The 24,996-nt window shown below is 43.9% G+C and overlaps 1 protein-coding gene across 3 annotated transcripts in view; it reads right to left on the minus strand.

The window, feature by feature from the left end:
- Positions 1–24,463, minus strand: part of AGAP1 (ArfGAP with GTPase domain, ankyrin repeat and PH domain 1) — a 372,179-nt gene extending 347,716 nt beyond the window's left edge. For 2 of the 3 annotated variants that reach the window (XM_035566379.2, XM_035566388.2), the window contains exon 1: positions 24,238–24,456. In XM_035566379.2, the coding sequence (XP_035422272.1) occupies positions 24,238–24,400 (163 nt within the window). In that variant the 5' untranslated portion in view covers positions 24,401–24,456. Of the gene's footprint in view, positions 1–24,237 lie in introns of all 3 variants that reach the window. The other variant, XM_035566371.2, reaches the window with a different exon arrangement.
- Between the last annotated feature and the right edge of the window lie 533 nt (positions 24,464–24,996).

Raw genomic sequence — 24,996 nt, forward strand, 5'->3', positions numbered from 1 at the left:
AGAACAAGCTGCTGTCGGTGTCCACGTGCTCAATACCCATCATCACCGATCAAGCCTCACGTAAGACTTCCTATTTACTCAATACAACAGTCAGACAGATGTATATCACATTCAGTATCTGCTGGTGAACGGCTGCCTACTATGACACAGTTCTTAGCCTGATAACCAGGATGAAGAGTTCTTGCTAGCATAACTGCATGTCACTTGTCACTACTTCAGACTGTAGGAGACCGGGGACCATTTCAGGCTCCAAGCAGCAGCCAAAGAGGTGAAAGAAGTGCAGACCCCACTCAAAATTACCTGCACTACTGTCAAAGACCATTAACATTGCATAGAGCTCACACTGACTTTACACCTACATCACTGAAAGCTGGCTTTGTTGTTTTTGCATTTGTAACCTGAATTTGTTATGAAGTTTTCAATTAATCACATTAACACCACAGCTGTGAATAAATATACTTCAGGACCTTACTTTTGGACTGTGACCTACTGCTATCTTGCACTATCACAGAAATTTAATCTGTTAAACAATCCAGTACAAAGTCCATGTAATTTTACCTACTTAAGTACAAATCCACATTTGGCAATAAGCCCTCAGCAACTACAGTTGTTGTACACTATTCAGGTGTTGGTTAAATTTCATTCAAGTAATTACAGCCTCCTCCTCGCTGGAATAGCAACCAGTATCACAAAGTCTCACATTTCTGAAGCCCTAACACACAGCCATAACCTGGTGCTTCCAATTTCATTAACGACATAGTTAAGCAGGGACAAAGTCAGCCTCACCACGGCTTGCTATGGATTAGCCAGCCTACACTAAGTGTAATTTGGATGTTTCATTAACATTCACCACCTACTTTCATTGACCGGACAACGTAACACAGATCAAGTTAACTCATGTTCTGATTTGCAAGTCTTTCCACTTCCATTACATGTTTTGTCTTTCCTAGACAGAGAAGTTTATCGCTATTTCCACATCTAGTTTTAGGCCTGGCTCCTACACGTGCCTCAACAGAGAATCCAACAGTACCAACTGGAAAGTGTTGTAAAGGCACAGGACAGCCTAACGCAGAAACCATACTCCAATTATTTCTTATTGGAATCCACTGTTTAGTTCCCTTTTCATTCCTGTCTCATTCCAACTTTAGCATGATTCTCATGCATGTTTCAGCTCAACTTATAAAGTGTAGTCAACGTACTTCAAGAGCCAGTTCTATAGTACACTGCATGAAAGTAAAATATGACCTTGGCTATACTTTAAGTGCTGCTACAAGTGATAAATGATTTACCTGTTTAAGTCACAAAAACGAATACACAGACCTTGCAGAGTTTAGCCTTCTGTTTATTCACTCCTCAGATTACAAGTGCCCTAAAAATTCCTTTCTAACACAATTACTTGATGGCACACTAAATCTAACTAAACTTTTTTTAAAACATACTAACTAAAAATGTGCTGATAGCCTCAGAGATCAACTGAAAATTAGGGGTTCAGGTTCAGTTTATAGTTTCTCTAGTACAACAGTCATGTTAGGAAGTTCAATGCAGAGCTACTATTTATTTACAGTCCAACATACTGTGTTTTCATTCATTTTAGAATTTTTGATTTTCTCCTAAATTATGACCATTTGGTTCATTTTTCAACAGCCAACTCCGGCTGCCACATCCTACGCCTCAAAGAGCTTACTCCATTCTAGCATGGGGAATTCCTCTGTAGCAGAGGTTCCTTTACAGAAAAGCCACTGGACTACTTCTTGGTGTCTTTAGTCTGGAACAAAAAGCTCAACAGGAAAAGCAAGAGACAGCAAGAACACAAGACAGGCAAGGCCTTCTTCAGCTGGGCTGTGCAATTCAAGACAAACTGAGCTGTTCAGCCTAAGGGGGGGCTTCAGGGGAGAGAGGATTAACAGCCACAATTCCCAGCTGTTTAAGAAGTTGACTTCTGCATTTGCTCCCTACCTGACCATGAAGTCGGGCTGCTCGCCACCTTTTCTACTAGCACAGGGCTACAGATGGAGATCCCACTCAAAGTTTGCCTTCAGTAATTAATCGCTGTCACTAAGCTCCTGAGTGGAGGGGGATGGCTGCAGATTGACTTCACTTTTTCCCTTCCATACAAAGGGAAAGTACCTCTTCCAAGCAAAAAAAGCTTGGGCATCTGCATACCTCCTACCTGTAGAAGGAGCTTCACTTTTCTGCTTACCGTCTACTCTTCCAAGCAAGTGCAAGTGCTGGTAAGAGCCTGAAACATCCTGAAGACCTTTCTGAAGAACCTCTGTCCATCTTCATTAGCTGTTAGCACGAAGGAGGCAAGTTAAAAGGAAACTCATCATGAGGCTCTGCTGAGGGGCGGTAGGTCAATATGGCAGCACAGCAGTTACTTCAGCACTTCAAACAGGAAAAAGGCACATCCCATGGACACCACGCTGGAGTCCTTTTGCACTGTTTCATTCAGACCATTATCAGAATTTCAGATTAAAAAATCAGACACAGGTGGCTTACAAGCAAATAAGCAAACTCATTTTCAAGCAACCACCTTAATATTTGTAACATCACCAACCTAATATTTCTAACAATGCAAAAAGTAACAAGCTTATAGCTAAATCTTAAAATAAAGGCATCAGATTCTTACTTGCCCACTTATAACCTATTAGAGTACTCCCTTTAATATTAAGTATAAGTTGAAAACATTAATTCAAAGGTACAGCATCAGTACATTAGAATATTTCTTAAATTTTCTTTACCAGTGCTTAGAAATAAGCATCTGACATTCTCTCATGGTAATTCCTCTTTCTTTTTTTTTTTGTTTAATAATTATTAGCCCAATTCTGTCATTCCCAAAAGTAAACAAAAAGATACATAGCAGTCAAGTCCTAATTAGTTACAGCAGTCCAGGAGTCTCCTGGTATCTTGACTTTTAATATTTCACTTAGGTTGCTCTAATTCAGTGCAAGTTTTTTCCACTGCACAGATAGCAGACCTAAACCAAAATCTTTCTCTTCCTGCTCTGTCATAGTAACTTGTTCTTCATGCCTTTCCCACAACTCTAATTCAATAAATCCCATACCAACTGTTCAGAGAATGCAAAGTGATCCAGTTTCTCTGCAATATTTATTACTGCAGTTACCATCTAGCAGCAGTTACAGCCATGTACACGCCTTACAAAGGCTTCAAATGTATTACCGTTTTGCTTACAACCTTCTGCAAGCTACTCGGTCACAAACAACTGACTTTAGACATCACTCTCAACTGCAAAGGAAGTCTCCTGGTTCACAAAACCTAATGAAATAAAAATTAGCTCCAAGTAGCAGGTAGCAGCACAGTAAGATTGATCGCTGTCTCTGATCTGCATACGTGCCCTGTATGCAGACCTGTATTCGTAGGCACTGGCTTTCTAAACAAGGTTCTGAAGGTTACAGCTTTGCACAGTAAGGCCTGCTCAGCTCCCGTCATGTTGTAGTTCAGTCTGCAGACAAGCGGCTGTCACCGGTCACTACGTCCCACCCAACCTGCCAAGTCCAGAAACAAACGCAAGCCAGGGTTCCAGTTCTGAATGAAGTCCCTCTGCCAGAAGAGGTTTCTTTTCCTGTCCAGTGGTAACACAGATGGGCATCAGACCAACTACTTTGCTAAATACTTCTAGGAAAGAGCATAGCATGTCACTAATTTCTTTGTGCAGATAATCACTACGAGGGGTTTTAGGATCAAGCATTTGACTAGACCTAATAATGCTGCCCCCAGTACTAACCATCTTTCAAACATTTGGTAATACTTGACTGTTCTAGACAGAGATAAATAAAAAATATATATATATTAGCTGTTCAGAGTCTTTCTACGCAGCTTAAGAAAATGGTCACCTTAAAGGGGGACTTTTAGGTGAAGCAGAGCCCTGCCAGAGGCTGCCGAGTGCAGCCACAGGCGGCAGCAGCAGCACTGGCTCAGAGGACGGCATACTGCCTTGCCTGCCCTCCTCACACCACCACCATGGTCACGTTTAAGCCAGAACTGTTTGCTCTTCAGCGCACGTCATTAGGAAAATGATCCCATTTACCAGGCTTCCTTAAAGTAACCTGACCACACCATTTCTCGTCCCTACACAGGCAGCCAGTTCCTCTTCAGCAGGTACTTCTCTGTCACGTACAACTTCTGTTCATTCTTCCCACAGCAAAAAGCACACCACAGAGAGGCAAGGCGAGTTTGGTGGAAACAGAAGACAGCACACAACTACCAGAACAATCGAAATGCAGAAGCTGTTCACCCAGGAGCCACGGAGACAAACTCGTGATTGTTTTAAACACCAAGATCAGTCAGCTCAGGTACAAGACTAACAACAGTATCTGTGGCGAGTAGAGGCACAAAGCAGCTGATGACTCCAGGCTCAGGCTCTCAAAGAGCTGAGTAAATCCAAAGGACTACTTGGTGTTGATTCACAGAGCTCGCTCTTATCAATGCCACACAGATGCCAAGCAGGCAGCACCTGTTTCTGTATCACTGAACTGTTCTTGACTCTTGACAGCAAGGTATCTTACATGCAGAACTGTGCATCCACCGTGGGACAGCAGCACACACCTTCACTTTGCTAAAGCAAACAGTTTTGGAATGGACTCAAAAATTATAATCCAATAAATAAAACGATGTTGTACTCCCAGTAGCATATAAAACCTGGGTTGCTATCAAGAAAATTAAACGGGCCTCCTGCAAAGTCGGTAAGTCCTGCAGTGACTTCAGTTATCTTCTGCTGCATCATCACTGTCACAGCTGCAATCACTGTGTCACAGATCACACAGTCTGATGCCAGCAAGAACACCAGAACTCCTCTGCTGCCTTACTTTCAGAAGGGATATTTGGTCTATATGGAGTCAGATTTGACAAGGGAAGCTAGACTGGACTGAAGTTTGACGATTTCTTATTTGTTCTGAAGAAACCTGAAGAAGGTCAATATAGTTGTCATGACTTGATGTGACACCTCCAAAACTCTTCATTATCAGGGCAACTAGGAACAAAGAAGTACTACATCAACATGAGGAGGCTGACCTAAGGTGGGCCTTAGCTTATTTTCTCATTCACTACCATTTCCTGGTAAGTGTGTGGCAGAAATCTCCTCTACAACACTCCATGGCCTCCCGCACTAACTTGCGGCAGGCAGCAGTTCCAGAGCAGTCTGGTTTCACAGCACAAACAGACAAGGTAGAAGAGGGACCAAGGGAAATGTACGTGGTACTGGATCACTCTCATACTTTGAGATAAGCAAGCATTTTCTGAAAAGCTCTATCGTTCAGAGCATAACTGAAAGCTTTGGCCAACAGCTGTTCCCGTAAGCACTGCAATTATTTTAACATCCACAAATTAGCACAGTTGCCCATTACGCAAAAGATGACTTACATTATAACGTACAAAATAGTTAACAACAAACAGCAGTATCATAAGACAACAATTTGACTTCAGAAATGTACTCACTTCATTTCATTCAAGCCTAGTACATATTTACCAAGTTTTAGAAAACCTTCATTCTTCACTACAGCATGTGTCAAGCTTGCAACAACTGCCCCTCTTATACTCCCCATCTTTTAAAGGTGCATGTTCACAGCTCACAAGTCCCTGACAAACAACTTGAGCATCCACCAAAAAAAGGAACAGTGTCAGATAGTCAGAGTTACATTAAGAAGTTAAAATAATTGTCTCAGAAGTACTGAAGACAAGACTTCCTTTTGGTACTATCTACAAATGTTAAGGGATACTTATGAAAGCAACACACATACAAGTTAGCAATAATTGCAGCTATGTCTCATTGTGTTCATCTCAAAATCCTAAACACATAGCAAAAGTAAGCGTGTTTTATCATTTTTAGCACTTTTTGGAATGATAAATTTCTTCTTGATGAAAGAAAAATTGTGCTTAGCTGCATGACCTTATATGCATTACAACTCTAGCGGTATTTTAATTTGCACATTATGCAAATGAAAGAACAATCATAAGGATGATACATATTAGCCCTTTGGCAATATAAATTGAAACCTTAGACCGTTAATTATACAAGCAACTCAGGTTCCACATGCTCACGATCAGCTGCAGATAAAGGGAACCCACATTTGTTATCTCCTTAGCAGCATCCAAGTTATTTTGGAGCCTATTGATCAGTTCCGTTGCGATGGCTTCTGTGCAGCATCCAGCTACCTGCCCCTGTTGCTTAAGAAAAACAAGGTTTGGATGGCGGCCAACAACCCACTGAACAGATCCAGCAGCCCTCTGGCACCCTAACAAGCTGTCCCAAACCCACACCCCTTCTGGCAACAGCTCTGGAGCTCACCTAAGTTTTATGCAAGCTTATTCAGCTTGCTATTCCAGTACAACAATTACTCACTTGTACACCCATCTGGTTTAGGAAGGGTAAGAACCTGTGAAAGGGAGCTGGTGGGATGGAAGGATTCTCTTCCTTTTGAGTCGTTGCTCAACTTTACCAAAACCTTCTCACATTCTTAGTATTCTTTTCAGCTAAAATTGAACTAGGAATCAGAAGGCACACCACCGCCGCTTGAGTTCAACCTGAATGGAAGTCGCAATTCTAAGAAAAAGGAGCACAGAAATACAGCCCCAAATTACAAACTCAGCTTGCCTGAGGAACCTGAAGAGACATTACTCTGCTTTTTTTTTTTTTTTTTTTTTAACAAAAAAGCTTAAGTTCTTTCAAAAGGCTCTGATAGTACAGTAGTAACTAATAGTTGTAATACAGGCCTCACTGGCTCAAAACATTTTTGTAAGGTCGGCATTCAGCTGCATGTTACAACATGGCAGCAAATACTGTATACTTTTCTCAACAAAAACCTTCAACCTCTTAGAGAGCAAACAGCACAAGTTAAAACAGTTTCTCTTTTTATGCAAGTCAACTTAGCCATTGGATAAACCACATCACACATATATATATACACACACACAAATATATATATATGGTATCTTTTAAATAAGATGAGAAATCCTTGTTTCCACTTAAATTTTGAGTCCTTCACCCACTTTCAGCTTGTTTTCTGGACTTCCGCTGTCAAATCAAAGTTCCTAGCAGAAGAGTACCGGGAATGCTGAATGTTTCCCCATATGCTCAGCCCCGGCTGGCCTCCACCAATCGACCTGCCCACGAGCCCTGACCCCACATCCACACCACAGGCAAGTGGGTGGCCTGGGTGCAGTCCCAGCACTTGTTGCCTCCTTCCAGCTAGCAGGGGGCTTACAGGAGGCAGCACACAGGACAGCAGACAAGCAGCACGGGATCGCCAGCATCTTCACAGTGAAGCTGCATGGGAGGAAGAATCATGGGGAATCAAACTTGGTCAGGGCTGCCATTCTACAAAAGCTGGAAACAGAGTTATTGCTTGACTCTTGCTTGGGCTAATGTTCTTCACAATTGTTCTTTTCAGCTAACACAATGCATGCAGCACCTGACGGAGCTACAGTCCAGCAGGAAGGAGACTCTGCCCAGCTATTCGGAAATACATTTGATTATGAATCTCATTTCAAATGTATCACAATTTGTCATTAGCAAGGTACTTTATATAATCCTTCTTACAAACATTCCCTTGTCACATTTCACTTGAGTACAACGTAAATTAAAGTACTGTTCTTTTGCAGAAGTTGTGTTTAAAAACCATAGTGCATCAACTGTGAATTCATACCTTTCCTGAAAGGTACAAATTAAACAAGTGCCATAGACAATTTACCGTTAAAAATCTTTGCTTTTAAATCAGATGCTCATTATGACACAGTATATAAACATTGCAATACCAAAGTCACTCTTAAATTTGGCATCGATACACACTGATGGAGACCAGAAGCAGAACCAGATCAGAGTCAAAGCCCTTAACATATTCAAAGTAAATCAAAGGGCTGTTCCAGAATCCTTAGGAATTCTGTCAAGTTCCATCATTTTACTTTTTACCTTGAAGTCTCCCAAGACCAGCTGCTGGTCTTTGAGTATTATGAGGATTTTGCTTCTTTATTTGCAAAAGTCAGCGTCCTGCAATCACCTGAACCATTTGCTAGAGCAAAACCAACAGACACTGAAACCTCTACATTCCAGTGAACACCTACACTTCAATGGTTTGTTTATCCTGCTTCAAGGAAAATACAAAAAAAAGAAATTTATTCAAAATAGAAAACCACTAACTATCCCATACTTCAAGTATATACAGCTATCTTTCCCATTAAAATCAGCTACATAGGACTTACCTACTGTCAAGCTGATATGGTTAAAAAATAAACCCTGCATTTTCTCTCCCACTCCACATTGGGATTTTGAATCTTTTTTTTTTTGTCAGCACCCTAGTTTCTAGTTGTTCTCCTTTCTGAGAAGACTAAGCCTAATACAGTTTTCTCATACTGACCTCTTATGCATCCATTTGTTTTCCCTTAAGACTTATGAGATCTTACGAGGGTTTTTGTAGCATCTTGTAGTTTTCTCCATACACTATACCCAGAGAAACCTTTATCTTAATCACTGTCTGGGCAATATGTTCCACTGAGGTCAATAACCATCCCCTCATTCTGCTGACATCCCTAGATAGGAACTGGCTTGTTATTGACTTAACAAGTTAATGGAGGGAAACAAGACTGATGTTGGGAGAACAAAGACAGTTCATATTTGGGTTATTTACTGTCTTTCATGAAGCAATTGTTCCAGAATTATCAGGGAAGCGCAGCTCAAAATGAATCATACTTAAAACTACTGCGGTTTCTCCACACACCTGAACCAGCTTCACTCTAGTTAGGTTAAGTGTTAGTGGCACTGACAGCAAGAAACGCCAACAGACTAACCCAGCCTGTACTTAGACCCTGACCAATCCCCCACCTACACTGAGGCCTCTGCACTGGCTCTAACGTTTCCATCCAAGCTAACCAGTTTTGTGTTGGCTCCAGTATTCAAATAAACGCACACACCTCCACGTCACATTTGCAACCACCACGTACATCACGGGAAACAAGCAACTTTTCTAAGGCACTGCTTTCTCTAACACACTACTGCACTCAGTGCTTTTTCTTTTTTTTTTTTAGGCTGTCACCAAATCTTTTAAAGCAAATTGTGGAACAAGCTAGTTTGAGTACCTCTGATTTATTACAGCAAGTAAAATAGCATCTGGAGCCACCTACTGATTATAATTAAATAAACATAAATAAAGATACGCAAGTCAGGGAGAACCCTACAGATTTATATAGCTGTCCTCATACCTGTTTATAATATTTTTTTGTTTTTGTTTTTTAATATCACTACTTCACTGATCCTGCTTAAAAAAAACACTAATCCCATCTGTGATTGGATCTGTTTCTCAGTACCCAACTTACCTAGCTTGTCATCACAGGTCAGAAGGGTATCCAGCATTCATCCAGTATCACCCCGTACCTAGTATGCAATATCCCCATCTGCCGAGTAGAGGACAGTTACAAGAAGTGCAGAAAAATAGCTGCAGATTGTTAAACGATCCAGAAGAAATGTGTCACCACTGGACAACACAGGTTCCTCTGGCAGCACCTTTCACTGAAGTTACAGACTCCCAGACAACATTTAGAAGGCCTTATTTTGGTGCCGCTTCCTTCCAATATGATGATAGCCATATGCAAGTTACTAACAGGCAGCTGGCTCAGTTTGAGCAAGCCACCTTATTTACATAATAATTTCCAAAAAAAAATCTGGGAACACCTGTAGGCTACCTTGCTGCTCCAGGCTCTTTACAAACACTGACAAAACTGATTTTTCCCATTTATCTACCAGAGCGTCAGAAAGGAGAAAAAAACACTATTGGTCTGGCCTAGTTAGAAAACCAAGGGATATATACTTGTACTTTGATTTTTATAGCATGTCACTACCTAACATCAATCCCTAAAGGGATATACTAGTACTTTTTAGGTCACCGAGGTACCTTGCTGTTGACAGCCTACGTTCAAGTCCCAGCCCACCTCCTGTACCTCAGTGCATTTTTCCCTCCCAACTGACTGCCTCTTTCAGCTGTTCATAGTCTCACTTCAGTACTTATTGGCTTGCCCCCACAGCAAGCCTCAAATCAGGAAGCTCTGAATTCATTCACGTGTCTAAATCTCTTTGGAATATCAAGTTCAAGGTAGGTGGATGGATGTTTTGTCAAACCTCACTTGGTCAGGAATTTTCAGCTAACACAATGCATGCAGCACCTGACGGAGTTACAGTCCAGCAGGAAGGAGACTCTGCCCAGCTACCCCATTTGCACAGACAGCAGCCCACACAGCTCTTAAAACTAAAGAATCGGCTATTACAGAGCTCTCCTCAGATTTTTCCTCATTTACATGTCCGTAAGTCATCTCTTTAGCCTCTTGCATTCCATAATCTAACATTAACATTTCCCCTATCAGCCCAGAAATACAAAAGCTTTCCATCTTGCATTACAGTTGAATGTTCGTCCATTAAGTAAAATATCTAATGAACGCTTCCTTCACCAGTCAGACAACTGTCTCTGACACTCTTAGGACCTCAATACCACTGCATGAGTTACCCCCAGTTTTATTCCTATTAAACTGGGATTTCTGCTGCACTGACTGGCACATACGCCTGAATACAAATTCAAATGGTACATCATACCTTTTATTATCAAAAAATGCCCAATCAAGTTTCATGTATTCTATTTTTACTACACAGATAACAGTAGCAGTCCAGTTGAAGAAGAAAGAAGTTGAAAAAATCTTCCAGGGTTGCTTAAATACTGTGAAGAACAAGTATGAGACTACATTAAAGCCACTTCACTTTCCCTGAAACATTCCAGTGACTAAAATGGGTCACACTTAGATTGAGCACTTACGAACAGCTGGTGGCTTCTGGCTTGCTTGTATTTGTATACTGACCAGGTTTAAAAAAACATACAATGCTCCATTTTAAAAGCTTTTCTGAGATAATTTGGAGTTTGCTGGCAAGTGAGTAATAAGTACATGCAGTTCACATCAACTACCTCATCAATTAGCATAATAAATCAAACCAGCAATCCTCTAACTGAATTCACTCTATTATGCAGGAAGCAAGATGTTCCAGTTAGCAAAATACTCCCTGAGAAGTACTGTCTTTTTATACACGCATAATGCCCCAAAAAAAGAGTCATCTAGGTTTCCTGACTTCAGCTAAAATCCTGTCTTTCAATCGCATTCAGCATTACCAAGGCAGGTGCCAGCTGTCAATACTTGTGCCCCCACCTTGCTGGCACCAGAGGATTAACGCACCTCCCTTCCCTCTTCCCACTTCTCTCCCTTCCCTCATGGGCCATGCACCTGTGCGTTCAACACATCTCTAGCCCCAGGCAAGTCGTGCCCTTCTGGGCAGCCCCACCATATGCAAATAGAGCTTCGCAAGAGGAGCCCCATCCATAAGCTAACACACCGTTATACATCTGAACGCTATTAAATGCTGCAGTTCCACAGCAGTGAGGTGCTTTCAAAGGTTAGCTAACGCAGGTTAAAATCGAAGTCTCCTTCTGTATTAGGAAAGCAATGAAACAGATGCATTACCAACAGGGTACAGGACTAGCTTTCCACAACTTGCTTCTATTTCTGCCTGCCTTCTCTTACTGAACTCCAACCTACGGATTCATGTTGCAGCAGCTGAATTGCCATAGTAAGATGATCAATGACTACGGAAGAGTTGTAAATGCAATAAGGCTCCAGCTATAGGTTTTCTTGATATTTGGAGCATATCAGCAGCATCGTCAATTTTAACAATTTCATGTAATACAAAGCTGCTACCCATCACTGTCAACATTGTGCGCAAACGGATCAGAAGCTTGCCCAGAGACCCACAGAAGTCTTTCAACTCTAACCTCAAACAACAACCTAAAATGAATTTTCCAGAAGGAGCATATTTTGAAGGAGAACTGAGAGCACTGTTACTCAGCATTATTCATGATACCAAAAAAAAAAAAAAAAGACTTGAAAGCCTGAAATTATGCAAATACTTACAAGGTTTTGTTATAAATGCTTAAAAAAAAAAAGGAAAACCTCTACTACATCACTGATTTTATATTCACACAAGGAAAGGAACATTATTTTCCTTCATTGCCGCTATATACTAGGTTGTTTTTTTCCTAGCTGACACACGTACCCTTGGCAACACAGCCAGTAACACCTTCTAGCCAAAAACAGGGACCATGCAATTAGCAACAAAATGGTTAGTAACCACTTTATCAGAATTTTCACTATCAAATGCCCACATCTATTATCGTTTTCCAAGCTGCTGTTCTTGTTCTATTCCTAACAATGAAGTTATCCAAATGAGATGCACATAACCCATCTTTCTCTGAAGAACCTGAGAGCTGGCACCTTGAACAGCAGTGACAGCAGGTCACTGGCTCACATCATGGAACTCCTGTCTCCGACTTTCAGCTACCGCTTCCTAGGCCCTAGCTGTGTTTTTTCCAAGAGCATTCCACCTTTGCCTGATCATAAGAGCCCGCCAATGCTACAGATGATCATGAGCACTACGAAGACTGTAACGGCTTACTATGACAGAAGCATTAGTTATCTCATCTTAACATATCATTAAGCATTTAGACACTAAAGCCTAACTCATTCATCACATTAGGCTTAAAAAGAAGAGAGCAATATTCAAATCTAAGTAGAAAATCAAATGTCAGCTCAACTACTCCTTCATACTCCTTCAAAACTTCTAAAGGCATGGTTTTCAGGAGGTTTTGTTCCTTCCCTCCCTACAGTGGATTTTGAATTCTTTTCATTGTTATGACTAACAATAGAAATGTGAAAACAGCAAAGCCCCCATTTTAACAGCCAAAATCAGTCAGGATCATCTCCAGGGATAGTCACTCACTACCTTTTTAGAACATTTTATATCTCACTGATAGTATCGAGTCTCCAGTTAGATCCATCTACCCTTCAGGACAAGTGCTGTGAGGAGCTGAGCATCTATCCCCTGTGTCAGGATAATCCCACTGCATTAAAAATAGGCTTCCCAGAAGGCAGCCGCTTGGAGCTGATAACTGAAACGCCTCTTTGTACCTAACTTACAAACTGAATCAGTCTTGGTATCATCAGTTATGCTGCTCAAGACGAAAGCATTAAGTGTGCAGAACAGAAGATTGCAGCTGCAGCAGTGGAAGCCATACGTACTAGGTGACACACACACACGAGGCTTTCATCATGCAGGTGTCTAAACTCCAGCAAATGACCCATGCCACAACTGCTTCAGCATTTGCCGTGCTACACTTGTCATTCCCTTGCCTTCCTTGCTGTCCTCACGCTCTATTTTCCATCAATTCCAGTTTCTCAATTCTTACTATATCTTTCCAAACACCCACGTACGAATCTTGTCTCTCAAATACTCTGCAAAGAAACCCAAGAAAGCCTCTTCCTTTCAATTCGGAAAGGGTTGAACACTCTTGAATGCGTTTTCCCCCTTTATACTGTAATCTCACCTCACAGGCAGAGGGGAAGGTAATAAAACCAAAGGCTTGCTTCTTCATAGTTCAAACAAATTTAAGTCCAATATTACGCAACAATGCTTTCCATACAATCCATAAGAAAGTTTAACTTCTGTATCCCATGCAGGCAGCTCAACGTTTTGAAAGCAATACAGGTAATTTAGCAGGGCAAGCTCATAACCAGAAATACTGCAGTTCACGACTGCTATAGTTGGCACCCTGTCTTCACCGAGCTGGAGTGTTTGGATAGCTGCCACAGAAAGGCTGACTAGACGACTGGATCTTTGTCTCCGTGACATTAAAATGATCATAAAGCTTCAAACCACTTTAAGTAGGTTCACTGAATGACTAATTCTGGCTGTGACACTCTAGAAAACAGGGAAAATGAGGGACCATTCGGAGATTTATTTCAACTGTGTGCTTTATCAATCCATACACAGCCTTCAACATCTCTCTCCTTTTCCCCACATCTCCGGTTTGGGTGTGTTTTCCTGAGTTCGGCTGGTATCTCTGGGGAAATTCACTGCTGGATTAAAAACAGGAAATCTTTCTTGGGTTACTGACCAAGTGATGCAAAAAGCCTTCCTTCTGGTTCTCAATTAGTTAACTCCGATACACAAACATTTGCAAAGTTAAGTGGGATACATTTAAATGACTGCTGCCTTGGCAGCCAGTGGCATGCTTTTAGCACATTTCCCCTAGAGAACACAGTTGCTGTGATACCTAAAAGACAGGCTTCCTGGCTTTTCTTCTGAGCATGCTAAGTGAAGTTGTGCAATTTCTGTTATTTCACTTTCTGGTTACAGGATGCTAAAATATCCTGCAACAGTACCTATCTTGCTGTGTCCTCCTGGTTCTGGTACTGAAAAAAGTAGAATCAAAGTCATCTGGGTTGGAAAAGACCTGCAAGATCACCCCGTCCATCCATCAACCTGACCTAACACCTCCCACCACCAAACCACATCCCTCAGTGCCACATCCTCATGTCACTTAAACACTGCCACGGATGGCGATTCCACAACTTCCCCAGGCAGCCCATTCCAGTGCCTGACCTCCTTCTCCATGAAGAAATTCTTCCTAATGCCCAACCTAAACCTCCTTGATGCAACTTGTGGCCATCACATGGTGTCCTATCACTTGTCGCCTGAGGGAAGAGACCAGGACCCTGACCCCAGGCTCACCAGTGCTGCATACAAGGTGATGATCACTTCCCTAGCCCCACTGGCCACATTACTTCTGATGGAGGCCAGGATGCCATTGGCCTTCTTGGACACCTGGGCACACTGCTGGCTCACGTTTAGTTGTAGCTCTGAAGTACAGATATAGTGGTATAAATTCACAGAAAAATTACTAACAGGAAGAACATCATCTGCAGTTTTAGCTTAATAGAAACTGTAAACACTACCAAATTCAAGTTAAGGAGAATTTTCCTCCAGTTTTCATATTAAATTATGTCCAATTGTTTTCATCTAGGCTATAAATGGCCCTCAATTCCCTCAAAATGACACCCAAAAAAAAAGAGAAAAACCAATACAAGTCTGAAGCTTCTCGTAAGTAAACAAATAAAAAGCCCACAGATGTATTGCAATACAGCTAAAGCTATAGACTCAATTACAGCATTCGCAAGAGTCACTGTATTTATTTATTTAAGCATAGAAGGGGAAATTAGCAAATAAAATAGTTGTCTAATCATTAGGCTTACATTCATTACCCAAGTATGTAAGCAAATAAAGCTACTACACAAGACACAAAAATTATACACCTCAGTCATATCAACCCTGTATTTTTGTGCTTGCTTCTTCAAGTGGCTCACTGAAGCAACAGGGGGGAAAAAGAAAGCCAAGCTGCTCACTGAGTTGGAAATGCACTGTCATCTCAATACCCCTTCATCTGTGGCATTGCATAGCCTCCAAAGACGATGTTAGTCAGAAGCCTGAAATAGCATTAATGAGATTGGATGTGTATAGACCGGTTAAATAATGCATCTGCTTCCATCTTCTTTTTAAAAGAGACACTAAACACTTCCAGGAAGATTTGGGGCTGTCAGCTGCACCACAATGGATGCACTATGAACAAGGGAATCCAACAATGCCTGCTTCCTCTTACATTTGTAATTACAAAGTGGAACTTTCTATGAGGTCACATTTCCACGGTAGCCTGAGCACAACAAAGCGAGACCACATCATTACCTTATTTCTAAGGTCAGTCACAAAATTTGTGCAATATTTATAACCTTATCACAATTAAACAGAAGTACACATTACTCCAAACAACTTTGGATCAAAAGCTGTCCAGAAGACTAAAAAGTTGTTGAATCATTCTGCATATATAGATACGGGGAACTGAAATACTCTTGACTTTATAACATCCTTTTAAAAGAAATTTAATCTTATCACTTAAGAAACTATTCCCCACCCTCTACCCTCAGGCTGGAGAGTTTATGAACACCCTTGAACCCTCTCCCTTCACTGCATGTTAATGCTGCATTTTCCATCTCATCCTCTGCTTCCCTGTTCTCTGCCAGTTGATTGAAGAGAGAGGTGAGGAAAAACAATCATCTCGGTGTTAACAAAGGCAGGTATGCATCCCTGGAAGGGATGGACTCCTTAAGAAGCTTGCTAACTGCCACAATTCTATGGGAATCAATCAGTGATAACAGGACGACTGGGAGAGATGGCTCCTGGTGGAGCCCACAGGAGTGGCACACCCAGTATTGTCTTAGCTCAGAAGCAGGGAGCTGGGAAAACCACAGACTGTTGGCTTTGAGCTCAAAGGAATGTTCTTTTAGTTAGGATAAGCTTCTTAGCCAGACCTCTCCCTCTGAAATATTAACAATTTTGCCATCACAGAGGCCAGTAACCAACTGTGCACCCCAGAGGTCAATACTGGCTGGCTCTGATCTCATCTAATGTCTTAATGAATGCCCTGGATGACAGGGCAGAGCATACCCACAGCACGTTTGCCGACGATGTGGAGCAGCTGATGCAGCAGAGGGCCATGCAGCCACCCCCAGAGGGACAGGCCTCAGAGATGGGCAGGCAGGCAGGAGCCTGGGGGAGTCCAACCAGGAGAGGTGCAGAGTCCTGCCCCCAGGGAGGAACTCTTCAGTGAAACTGCTTCACCTCCTCCATCCCGCCTCAGCTCAGACAGGGTGCCCAGCCCCACGTCCCGGCGCCTCCTGAAGCTCCCCAAGGAGGAGACCCCACAGGCTCTGGGCAGCCTGTGCCAGGGCTGCGGCACCCGCCCAGCACAGAAGTGCTGCCTGGTGCTCAGAGGGAGCCTCCTGGGCTCCAGGCTGTGCCCAGGGCCTCTCGGCCTGGCGCTGGGCACCGCTGGATGGAGCCCGGCTCTGTGCTCTGTGCCCTCCCCTCAGGTGTCTGTGGACGTGGATGAGCTCCCCCCAAGCCTCCTCTCCCCCAGGCTGAGCAGCCCCAGCTCTTCTCAGCCTCCCCTCGCAGGAGAGGTGCTCCAGACCCTTCAGCATCTTCGTGACCCTTCACTGGACTCCCCCCAGTGGCTCCACGTCTCTCCTGTACTGAGGTACTCAGCACTGGACCCAACACTTACCAGTACTGAGAACTTAAGTTTTATTTTCTTAAAAGAAAAAGTTAAAATTCCCCCCAGATACCCTCCCCTAGTATGGTAGGCTGGCAAGGACCCAGGCATCCAGGAAGGATCCAGGCACCTGAGCCAAGCTGCTCTCCCACTGGGGTACAGGCACAGCTCACCACACCAGCACCCTCAGCCTGGGTGCAGGGCTCCCAGCACCAACCCCAAACCAAACCGGTCTAAGCCCTGCACTCCCAGGAAGGCCCCAGAGCCATAGTGGGGTGTCCCCACACAGCACCTCGTGAAAAACACCGAGGCTGGAGTGGGGTTGGACAGGGGGCGAAGGGTACACCTGGGGTTAGAGCCCTCATCCTCCTCATGTGCCCAGGGGTCTGCGGCCAGCTGCAGCCTCCCAGGGAGCCTCAGCACCGCAGTGGGCCCAGCGGTGCAAAGGGCTGCTGAAGTCGGGGGTAGAGGGACAGCTGCGGCATCTCCTCCTCTGTGTCACTGCCTCCTGCTCCAACCTGGTCCTGGACCCTTTGGGGTCTTTGTCCCAAGGCCCCCAATATTCCAGCCTCCACCCAGGCAGCAGCCCCTACAGGGCACTTGTACAGCCTCGCCACAGGGCTCCACATGGAGATGTCTCTCTCCATGAAGCCATATATAAGTCCTGATGGTGCCCAATTCCCAGAAGCCCTTAAAACAATTGAGCAACATCCTGCAGTTTGTCCATATCCAGCAGTCCTTGCTCGATTATCGCATGTTATAAAGACAAGCCAGAGCACAAAAGAGAAGCTTAGCATAGTTCCCCGTCAGTACGGGTAACATGAAGCACAAGCAGTCCTTGAAGCTGGTCAAGGACAAAAACTAATATTACAGAAGACAAATCTCCTATTCTCACAGAGCTTAGGATTACCAAAAACATTTAAAGCAATGTTTTCTTTTTTCAGAATAGGGGAACTTTATCCCCTGTAATTTTCACTGACTGTAAGAAATCATTTTAGATTTTTTCCACAAATGGTAGAAAGCTGTGTGTATCAAAGTCAGAAAGGGTAACCTTAACACAAAAAACAACAATTGCAGAAACGATGTTTTAAAAGCGCTGTAAGCAAAAGGTCACACAGTTAAGATGCAAATGAATTCTCTATTTCAGCTACTACGTTATTCTGCACTCATGTCATCTTAAATACCAACAGCACCGTTTACCCTTCTCGTTGGTAGGGGCAAAACAAGTTCCCAGTTGTGATGCAGCAGAGTGAAGTATTCCTGAGGTTTGTGGAGACATTCTTCATCTGCCTGGCACCATTCCCAAACTCCACCGTTCTCCAGAAAAGTATGCTTTTTTTTCCATTTTATACTGTAGTCTGATGGGCTACTTTTAAGTATACCCCATAAGTATTTGCAAATTAATGGAATACATGGTATTTTCACAGTTTTCATCACTTGCTGCAAGGTTCAACCCCCTTGCTTCACGCAGTGAAGTTCACAGCCAGAGAGCGGATACCTCACACTCTGGGTAACAGACTCATGGGATCACCTAGGCTAGAAAAAACCTTCAACACCCAGTCCAGCCACCGCATCCACATGGCTCCTACATACCTCCCAGGACAGGGATCCCACCACTGCCCCAGGCTGCCCGTTGCAATGTTTGAGACCACCTCCTTGCCACCTGAGGGAAAAGACGGGCACCGCCAGGCCACAGCCTCCTCTCAGTAGCTGTAGGGAGCCACGAGGCCTCCCCTCGGCCTCCTCCTACCCAGACGAAGCAGCCCCAGCTCCCTCAGCCACCGCTCCCAGCCTCGTTTCCAGGCCCTTCCCAGAGTCCTCTCTCAAGCATCTCCACACCTCCCTGTAGTGAGGGGCCCCAAACTGAGCATGATATTCAAGGTGCTGGCTGACTGGATTCCCTACATCTGACTGAACCACATGAATTGAATCCCCCAGAACAAACAGAACACACAAAAAAGCACATTGCTAGCATGCTCTATTGTTGCCCTCTCTCCCACAAATCTGAAACAAGATGGCCATGCTACGAAACTGTTCCCCAGACATTGCCTCAAAAAGTTTTCCTCAAAGTAAAATTCAGTGCAAGACCACAGACTCCTGACAGACAAATTACTACATCATAAATTATTTACTTTGCAGACCTGAAAAGCAAACCGAGCAAAAATTACCCTTGTTTTGCATGCTAAGATGTCATAATCGGCCTCCAAAACCATTTTAAAGCATTTTGGCACCCATACGAAATGGGTTTGCATCATTTTTCATTACGTTTGGAGTATCAGCTTTATCACTACAAATCCCATAGACTGATCCACAATTTAAAAAAGCACAGCAGTAAAACAGCTTGAATAGGGTGACTAGTATTAAGGTTTCAAGATGCCACTGTCTTATGCAATACTTGTTTCTTCAGCTTTGCTCATTTACACTTAAATATCTAAACTACACCATCATTCCATTGACTTATTTAAATACTACAACATACCCCCAAACTCTCCTCCCCAGTAGCTTGACTTACATTATTTGCTTGCAAGGAGATACACAGATGCTTGATCTCCTAAGTCTGTTTCAACCAAAGGGCTAAGTAAAAGGGGTGCCCAGTATTTAGCTTTCAGAGTGGCTATAATCGTTTTCAAGTTGCAGCTTTGATACCGGTTTCAGCAAAAGCTGATTGCAGGACAGCCTTGGCAGCCTCCCATGAGCTCCCTGTACATTATTAAGGAGCGTCGACTTCACCGCAACGATTCACCCCTGCCTCATCACAAACAGGCGAGTTAAAGACAAATCCCGTATTTTCAACAAGTAATCATAAGTTGGAAAGGACCTTCAAGGTCATCGAGTCCAACCACCAAGCTGACCCACTGGGTCCCACTACCAAACCCCATCCCTAAGCCCGACATCCCCAAAAACCTCCCGGGATGGGGACTCTGCCACCCCCGGGCAGCACCTTTCAGTGCCCAATTACCCTGCCCCACATCCAATCTAAACCTCCCCTGGCACAACCTGAGACTTCTTGCTCACATCCTATCCGTTGTCACCAAGAGACCCACGCCTCCTCACTGCAGCCTCCCTTCCAGAACAGGGAGACAAAACAGGCTGATCGCTGGCATCCTTGTCATTTGTCTGTAGACTCACATCCCACAGCAGAACTCTTTTTTTTTTTTTTTTTAACAGTACATTCACCCAATTTGTCTCATTGCTCAGTCTCAAGATGTGTTAAAATACTATTGTTATCTCAACCCCAGAAGCAAACGTAACTTCTGTGAGACGGCGCCCCCCAGTACCAGCACTTAAGGAGTCACGAAGCAGAGGGCTCCAAGGAAAGAAGGGCCATGGCAGGGAACAAAACACAGCTTGAGACCCACAGCAATGACAGGTGCCCCTAACCTGCACTTCAAGAGCTTTCACTCAACCGTAAGTTTCTTTATTATCAAAAAATACTATATTTAAAAATGACTGAAGAAAAAATAAAGCACAGCTTATTTATACCTTCCACCACGTTCCAGCACCCACTCCCCAACGCACCAGGATCTCTGCACTGCCCTGAACATGTTATTTCCAAGTATACAGATCTCATCTCTTCTCTAAGACTGAGATGACTTCTGAAGTCCCAAGACTGAAGGGAAATAGTTAATAATCATAATTTCAAAACCCAAACTAGCATTCACAAAACAATTTTGAAATCCCTTCTTTTTTCCTTCTTCTTTAACAGAAAGATTAAAATAGAAATCACAAGAAGATGCTCTGGCACACAGCTCTTCATAGCTGAGCACCATTTGGTATAGCATCTGTAAGATTCAAAGCAACAACCTCCAAAAACCCTCAAAAAAAACCACAGACCACAGAGATCTTCAAATCACTGTCAGGGCACACTGAAGCCAGTATCGTAAGCGTGGTCATTAGGCTTTGTTTTATCAGCAGAGGATTCAAGATACTTCTTGTCTTCCCTGCAGTTAGAAAAATCTGCTCAAACCCCATATTGAAGCAGAGTGTTTTGACAGGCTTGCCACTGCGTAAAAGGATAGCAAACTATTTTGAATGCTCAGTGCCTGCTGCATTAGTGCCTGTTAGTAACAAGTACGTTAGCAAAAGAATTTTTATGGACTATCAGCCAAGAAGACGACATTGACACTATTTAGTTGTTTTAAAGTTATTTCATAAAGGATTAGAAAATTTTCTGATTGCTTCACTCCCTTTATTTGGTTTTGCGTCATTCTTCAAATTTTGTAGCAACACAGCACTAGCCTCATTCTGGACAAGAGAAAAGGGAACTGATACATCCAGCTGTTACCTACCCTTACATAACTACATTCACACCTTGAGAGCATCCTGTCTTGAAAATCTAAGGTGTTTCCAGCAGTTTAAAGACTGCTGAAGTCTACTCATGTTTCCTTCTCTCTGTTCATAAGTACTCTACATACTTGATACAAGAACCGTTGAATGCTGATCAAGTACTGATGCCTCTACTCGTAGAACTCAGCTCATGAGCCGCAGAACAGGTAACAGCCAAAGTGACAGCATCTGAAGTTGCCTGGTTACTTATCATGAATTTCATAACAAAAACCATACTTCTGTTCATTTTTCAAATTTAATTCTGCAGCTGTGAAATGCAAGAACCTGAAAGTAACCAGCTCTTAGCACTTTTATCCTGTGTGGAAAAACTAACGAACCAATATCACACAAATGTTTTAGCAATTATCACACCAAACTGAGGACAACACAAGGAAAGAAATCTCTGAAAAAATCAAATCAAATCAAAGCGTCAATTCAGGACACAATTAGCAGTCAGCAGTTGCTCTCTTAGGATTAGATACAACTCCCATCCTTGAATATGAAGAATCGTTGCTGCTAGAAGACCAGCTTCATTTCACATTATTGCGACAGTCATTGATCCAGCAAGTGTGCCCAGACACTCCTCTAACAGAGCTCAAAGCCTAGAAAGGAGTTTACACTGCCAATAATTTTTTTTAAATAGTAGACTGAGTAAGCCAGTGACATCAATAACAAAAAAGAAATTCTGAGAATAAGTAATAGTGTACTTTGCTGAATTAAGTCTCAAACTGCTTTAGATTCCAAGTGTGTTCTCCTCCAGATCCATAAAACCTCTCTTGAGCAAGTAAGAATTATTGGAGCTGATCAAGGCGCACATGCTGGTTGGAGTTACGGTTTAAAGCAGCCTGAACTAACAAGACTACATTCTTTTCTTTAAAGGGTACGGTTTCTTTTTCCACTGGAAAAAACTATTTCAGCACAAAGTTACTTAATATTTTCTCATCTCAGCCACGTGCCAACACCACAATTCCTCACTATCACTAAAAAAGCTGAATACCTTGAACTCAAAAGGCTTCATGTGAGTTAGGGAGTTATCATTACAACACTCAACTCTGCAGCTCAGTAAGGACTTCCGAGACTGCAACAGCAGCAGAACAGATGAGACCCTCCAAGTTCTCCAAACACGCAATAAGAAGTTACCATGTAAAGCTAAGAGCTAATTTCAAAGAAAAATAGTCAAAGGAGGTTTACCAAAATACACAACCTGGTGCAGTTGTAATCCAAGAGTGAGGTGAATCTTTTTCGCCTTTTTTCTTTTTGCTGTTGTTACTAAAAATTGCATATATGTAAAATTCAGGGTTACTCCAAGAGCCCTCCAAATGAAAAATGACCTAAAATAGGCACTTTTTCTAGATAAATCTTTCCCATGAATCAGATGTGCTGGTTGCATGACTCAGTGTCCAACACAAGTTAGACAGCAAACTGTCTCCGAAAATTTTACTCATCAGCTTTGCTTTTGAAAGACATTTGCAGGCTGCTGTTTTGTTTTTAGAGCCTTTGTGAGTGACAATGGAACGGAGCTACAGTTAGGTAACAAGCCATTAATACTTGACAAGACAAACACGAGTCACATACTACAAAGATAACTACAGAGAACACTTCACATCCTCCTCCCACTTCTGCACAAGCTTGGCTGCATCACTAAGCATCAAGAAACATGATATTTAGAACCATGTAAACATGCATTAATTACCACTAAATATATATCTTTTTTTTTCCCCTGAAGGGCATCATCTATCCCACAGAAATCCAAACACCAGCAGTACTGCGAAAGGAACAGTGGTGCCTGTGTCCCCTTCCCACAACATATATTAAGTTTCCATCTCTTCCGTGAAAGCGGAGAGCAAATGGAAGGACTCCCAGTAGGGTCGCAGAAGCTGACAACCACTCATCATCATCTCAACAAGTGACAAGTACAATAGGCAACACGCAGAAACCTCTACTGCATACTCAGTCCCCAGTCAAGTCTGTTCATCAAACTGCCTTCTTCAATACGTGACAGGCGCTGCCAGGCTCCCCAGCTTGCTATGCAGGACGCTAACAAGGATTATTGCCCCCTCCCCCTAAAATGTTGATGGTACCCCTGTTTAATACCACGTTGCCTGTTTGTTCAAGCTGCACGGCTCCAGTGAGATGAATCAGTTAGCTTTTGAAGTCACAATCCCAGCTACTTTCTTTATGACATATGCGTTAAGGAGGAAAGAGGCCATCAAAACCTGATAGCTGTAACCAGCTCTCTATTTCAGATGCTATACATCATACTCTGCTCACTCGAATCCCTTCCAAAACAGCGGCAGACTACTTCAATGGCAAAAGCACACAACACAACGCTTTAAACGACTACGCAAAATAACTCAAAGATCTCTTTTTAAAAGACACTTTCTTAGCCAATACTGTTTGCTCTTTTTAACTCCAGTGGTAGCTAAGAAAAATATCTACAGAGTTCCCACCGCGATTTTTTCTTGTTTTGCACTCTTGTACTGCTTAGGATGTGCATCTGTAGCGCTGCTTTGAGGACAGATAAGTACAAATCTACGCTTAGAAGACTTATCTCCATCTTGCTATCGAACCCGTGGGTTTGTTTTTTGTTTTTTTTACACTATCGCATGGACTACTGCTCTGTGATTCAGTTGTACAGCTTTACTCAATGAAACACTAAAACGGAACCCGTACATTCAGTCTCGATCGGAGCCGTACGGAACACCAAATATCTCCTTCTCTCAAGCTCTTCCGAAGGCAGGCATCGTCCTCCTCACCTTACCCCGGTGCTCGCAGGATGCTGCTCTGCCTGCACGCCAGCAGCAAGCGGGCAGCAAAGCAATTTCTCGGAGCGGCACCGAGCCCCCCTTTCCAGCCGGGCCCCCCAAAACCCAGCCCCTCACGGGGTCTGGGGGAACCCCGGGGCAGCCGGCGGGGGGCAGAGGCTCACCTTCGATGGCGATGACATGCTCGCGGATCTGGCTCTGCAGCACGGGCTCCTCCAGGCGCTCCAGCAGCTCGTAAATGGAGTAGATGTTGGGGTGCACCGACTCGAAGCGCTGGATCTCGGCCCGGATGGCTGCCGAGTTGGCCAGCTGCTGCTGGTAGTTCATGGTGCGGCCGCTCCCCTCCTCCTCCTCCTCCTCCTCCTCCTCGTCGTCCCCGTCCCCTCCCCGCCCCGCCGGGCCCCCCCCGCTCCCCGGCAGCGCCTCGCCACAGAGGGACCGGGCCGGGGGGGCAACGCCGGGGCCGCCCTCACTGCATGGCGGCGGGGCAGGGCGAGACGGCGGCCCCCTGCCAGCTGCGGACCGGCCGCCGGCCCCGCTCCCTCACCTCCGTGGCGGCGGCCGGTCCCGCCGGCAGCCTGCGGCCGGCCCCCCCTCTCCTCTCCTCTCCCCTCAGCGCCGCGCTCACCCCCTCGCGCCCCAACGGTCCCAACGGCCGTAACGGTCCTAACGGCTCCGCGCGCGCCCCGGGACCGGGCTGCCCCCCTCCGCCCCCCGTCTTTCTCCTCTGCCTCCTTCACGCACACGCAGGCCGTGCCCCCCTCCCCTGCGTCACACAGCCGTGCCCGCTGCGGGGCGCGCCGGGAAATGTAGTCTGCGGGATCACGTCGTTAAGTTTTGCCCCCGTCAAATTAATGATAAATGCAGTAATTGGCTCGGTGCTAACAAGGCGCTGACTTGAGCGTTTAAGAAGTTGTAACTGC

This window comes from Cygnus atratus, chromosome 6 (assembly GCF_013377495.2).
Source record: "Cygnus atratus isolate AKBS03 ecotype Queensland, Australia chromosome 6, CAtr_DNAZoo_HiC_assembly, whole genome shotgun sequence".
Lineage (NCBI taxonomy): Eukaryota > Metazoa > Chordata > Aves > Anseriformes > Anatidae > Cygnus > Cygnus atratus.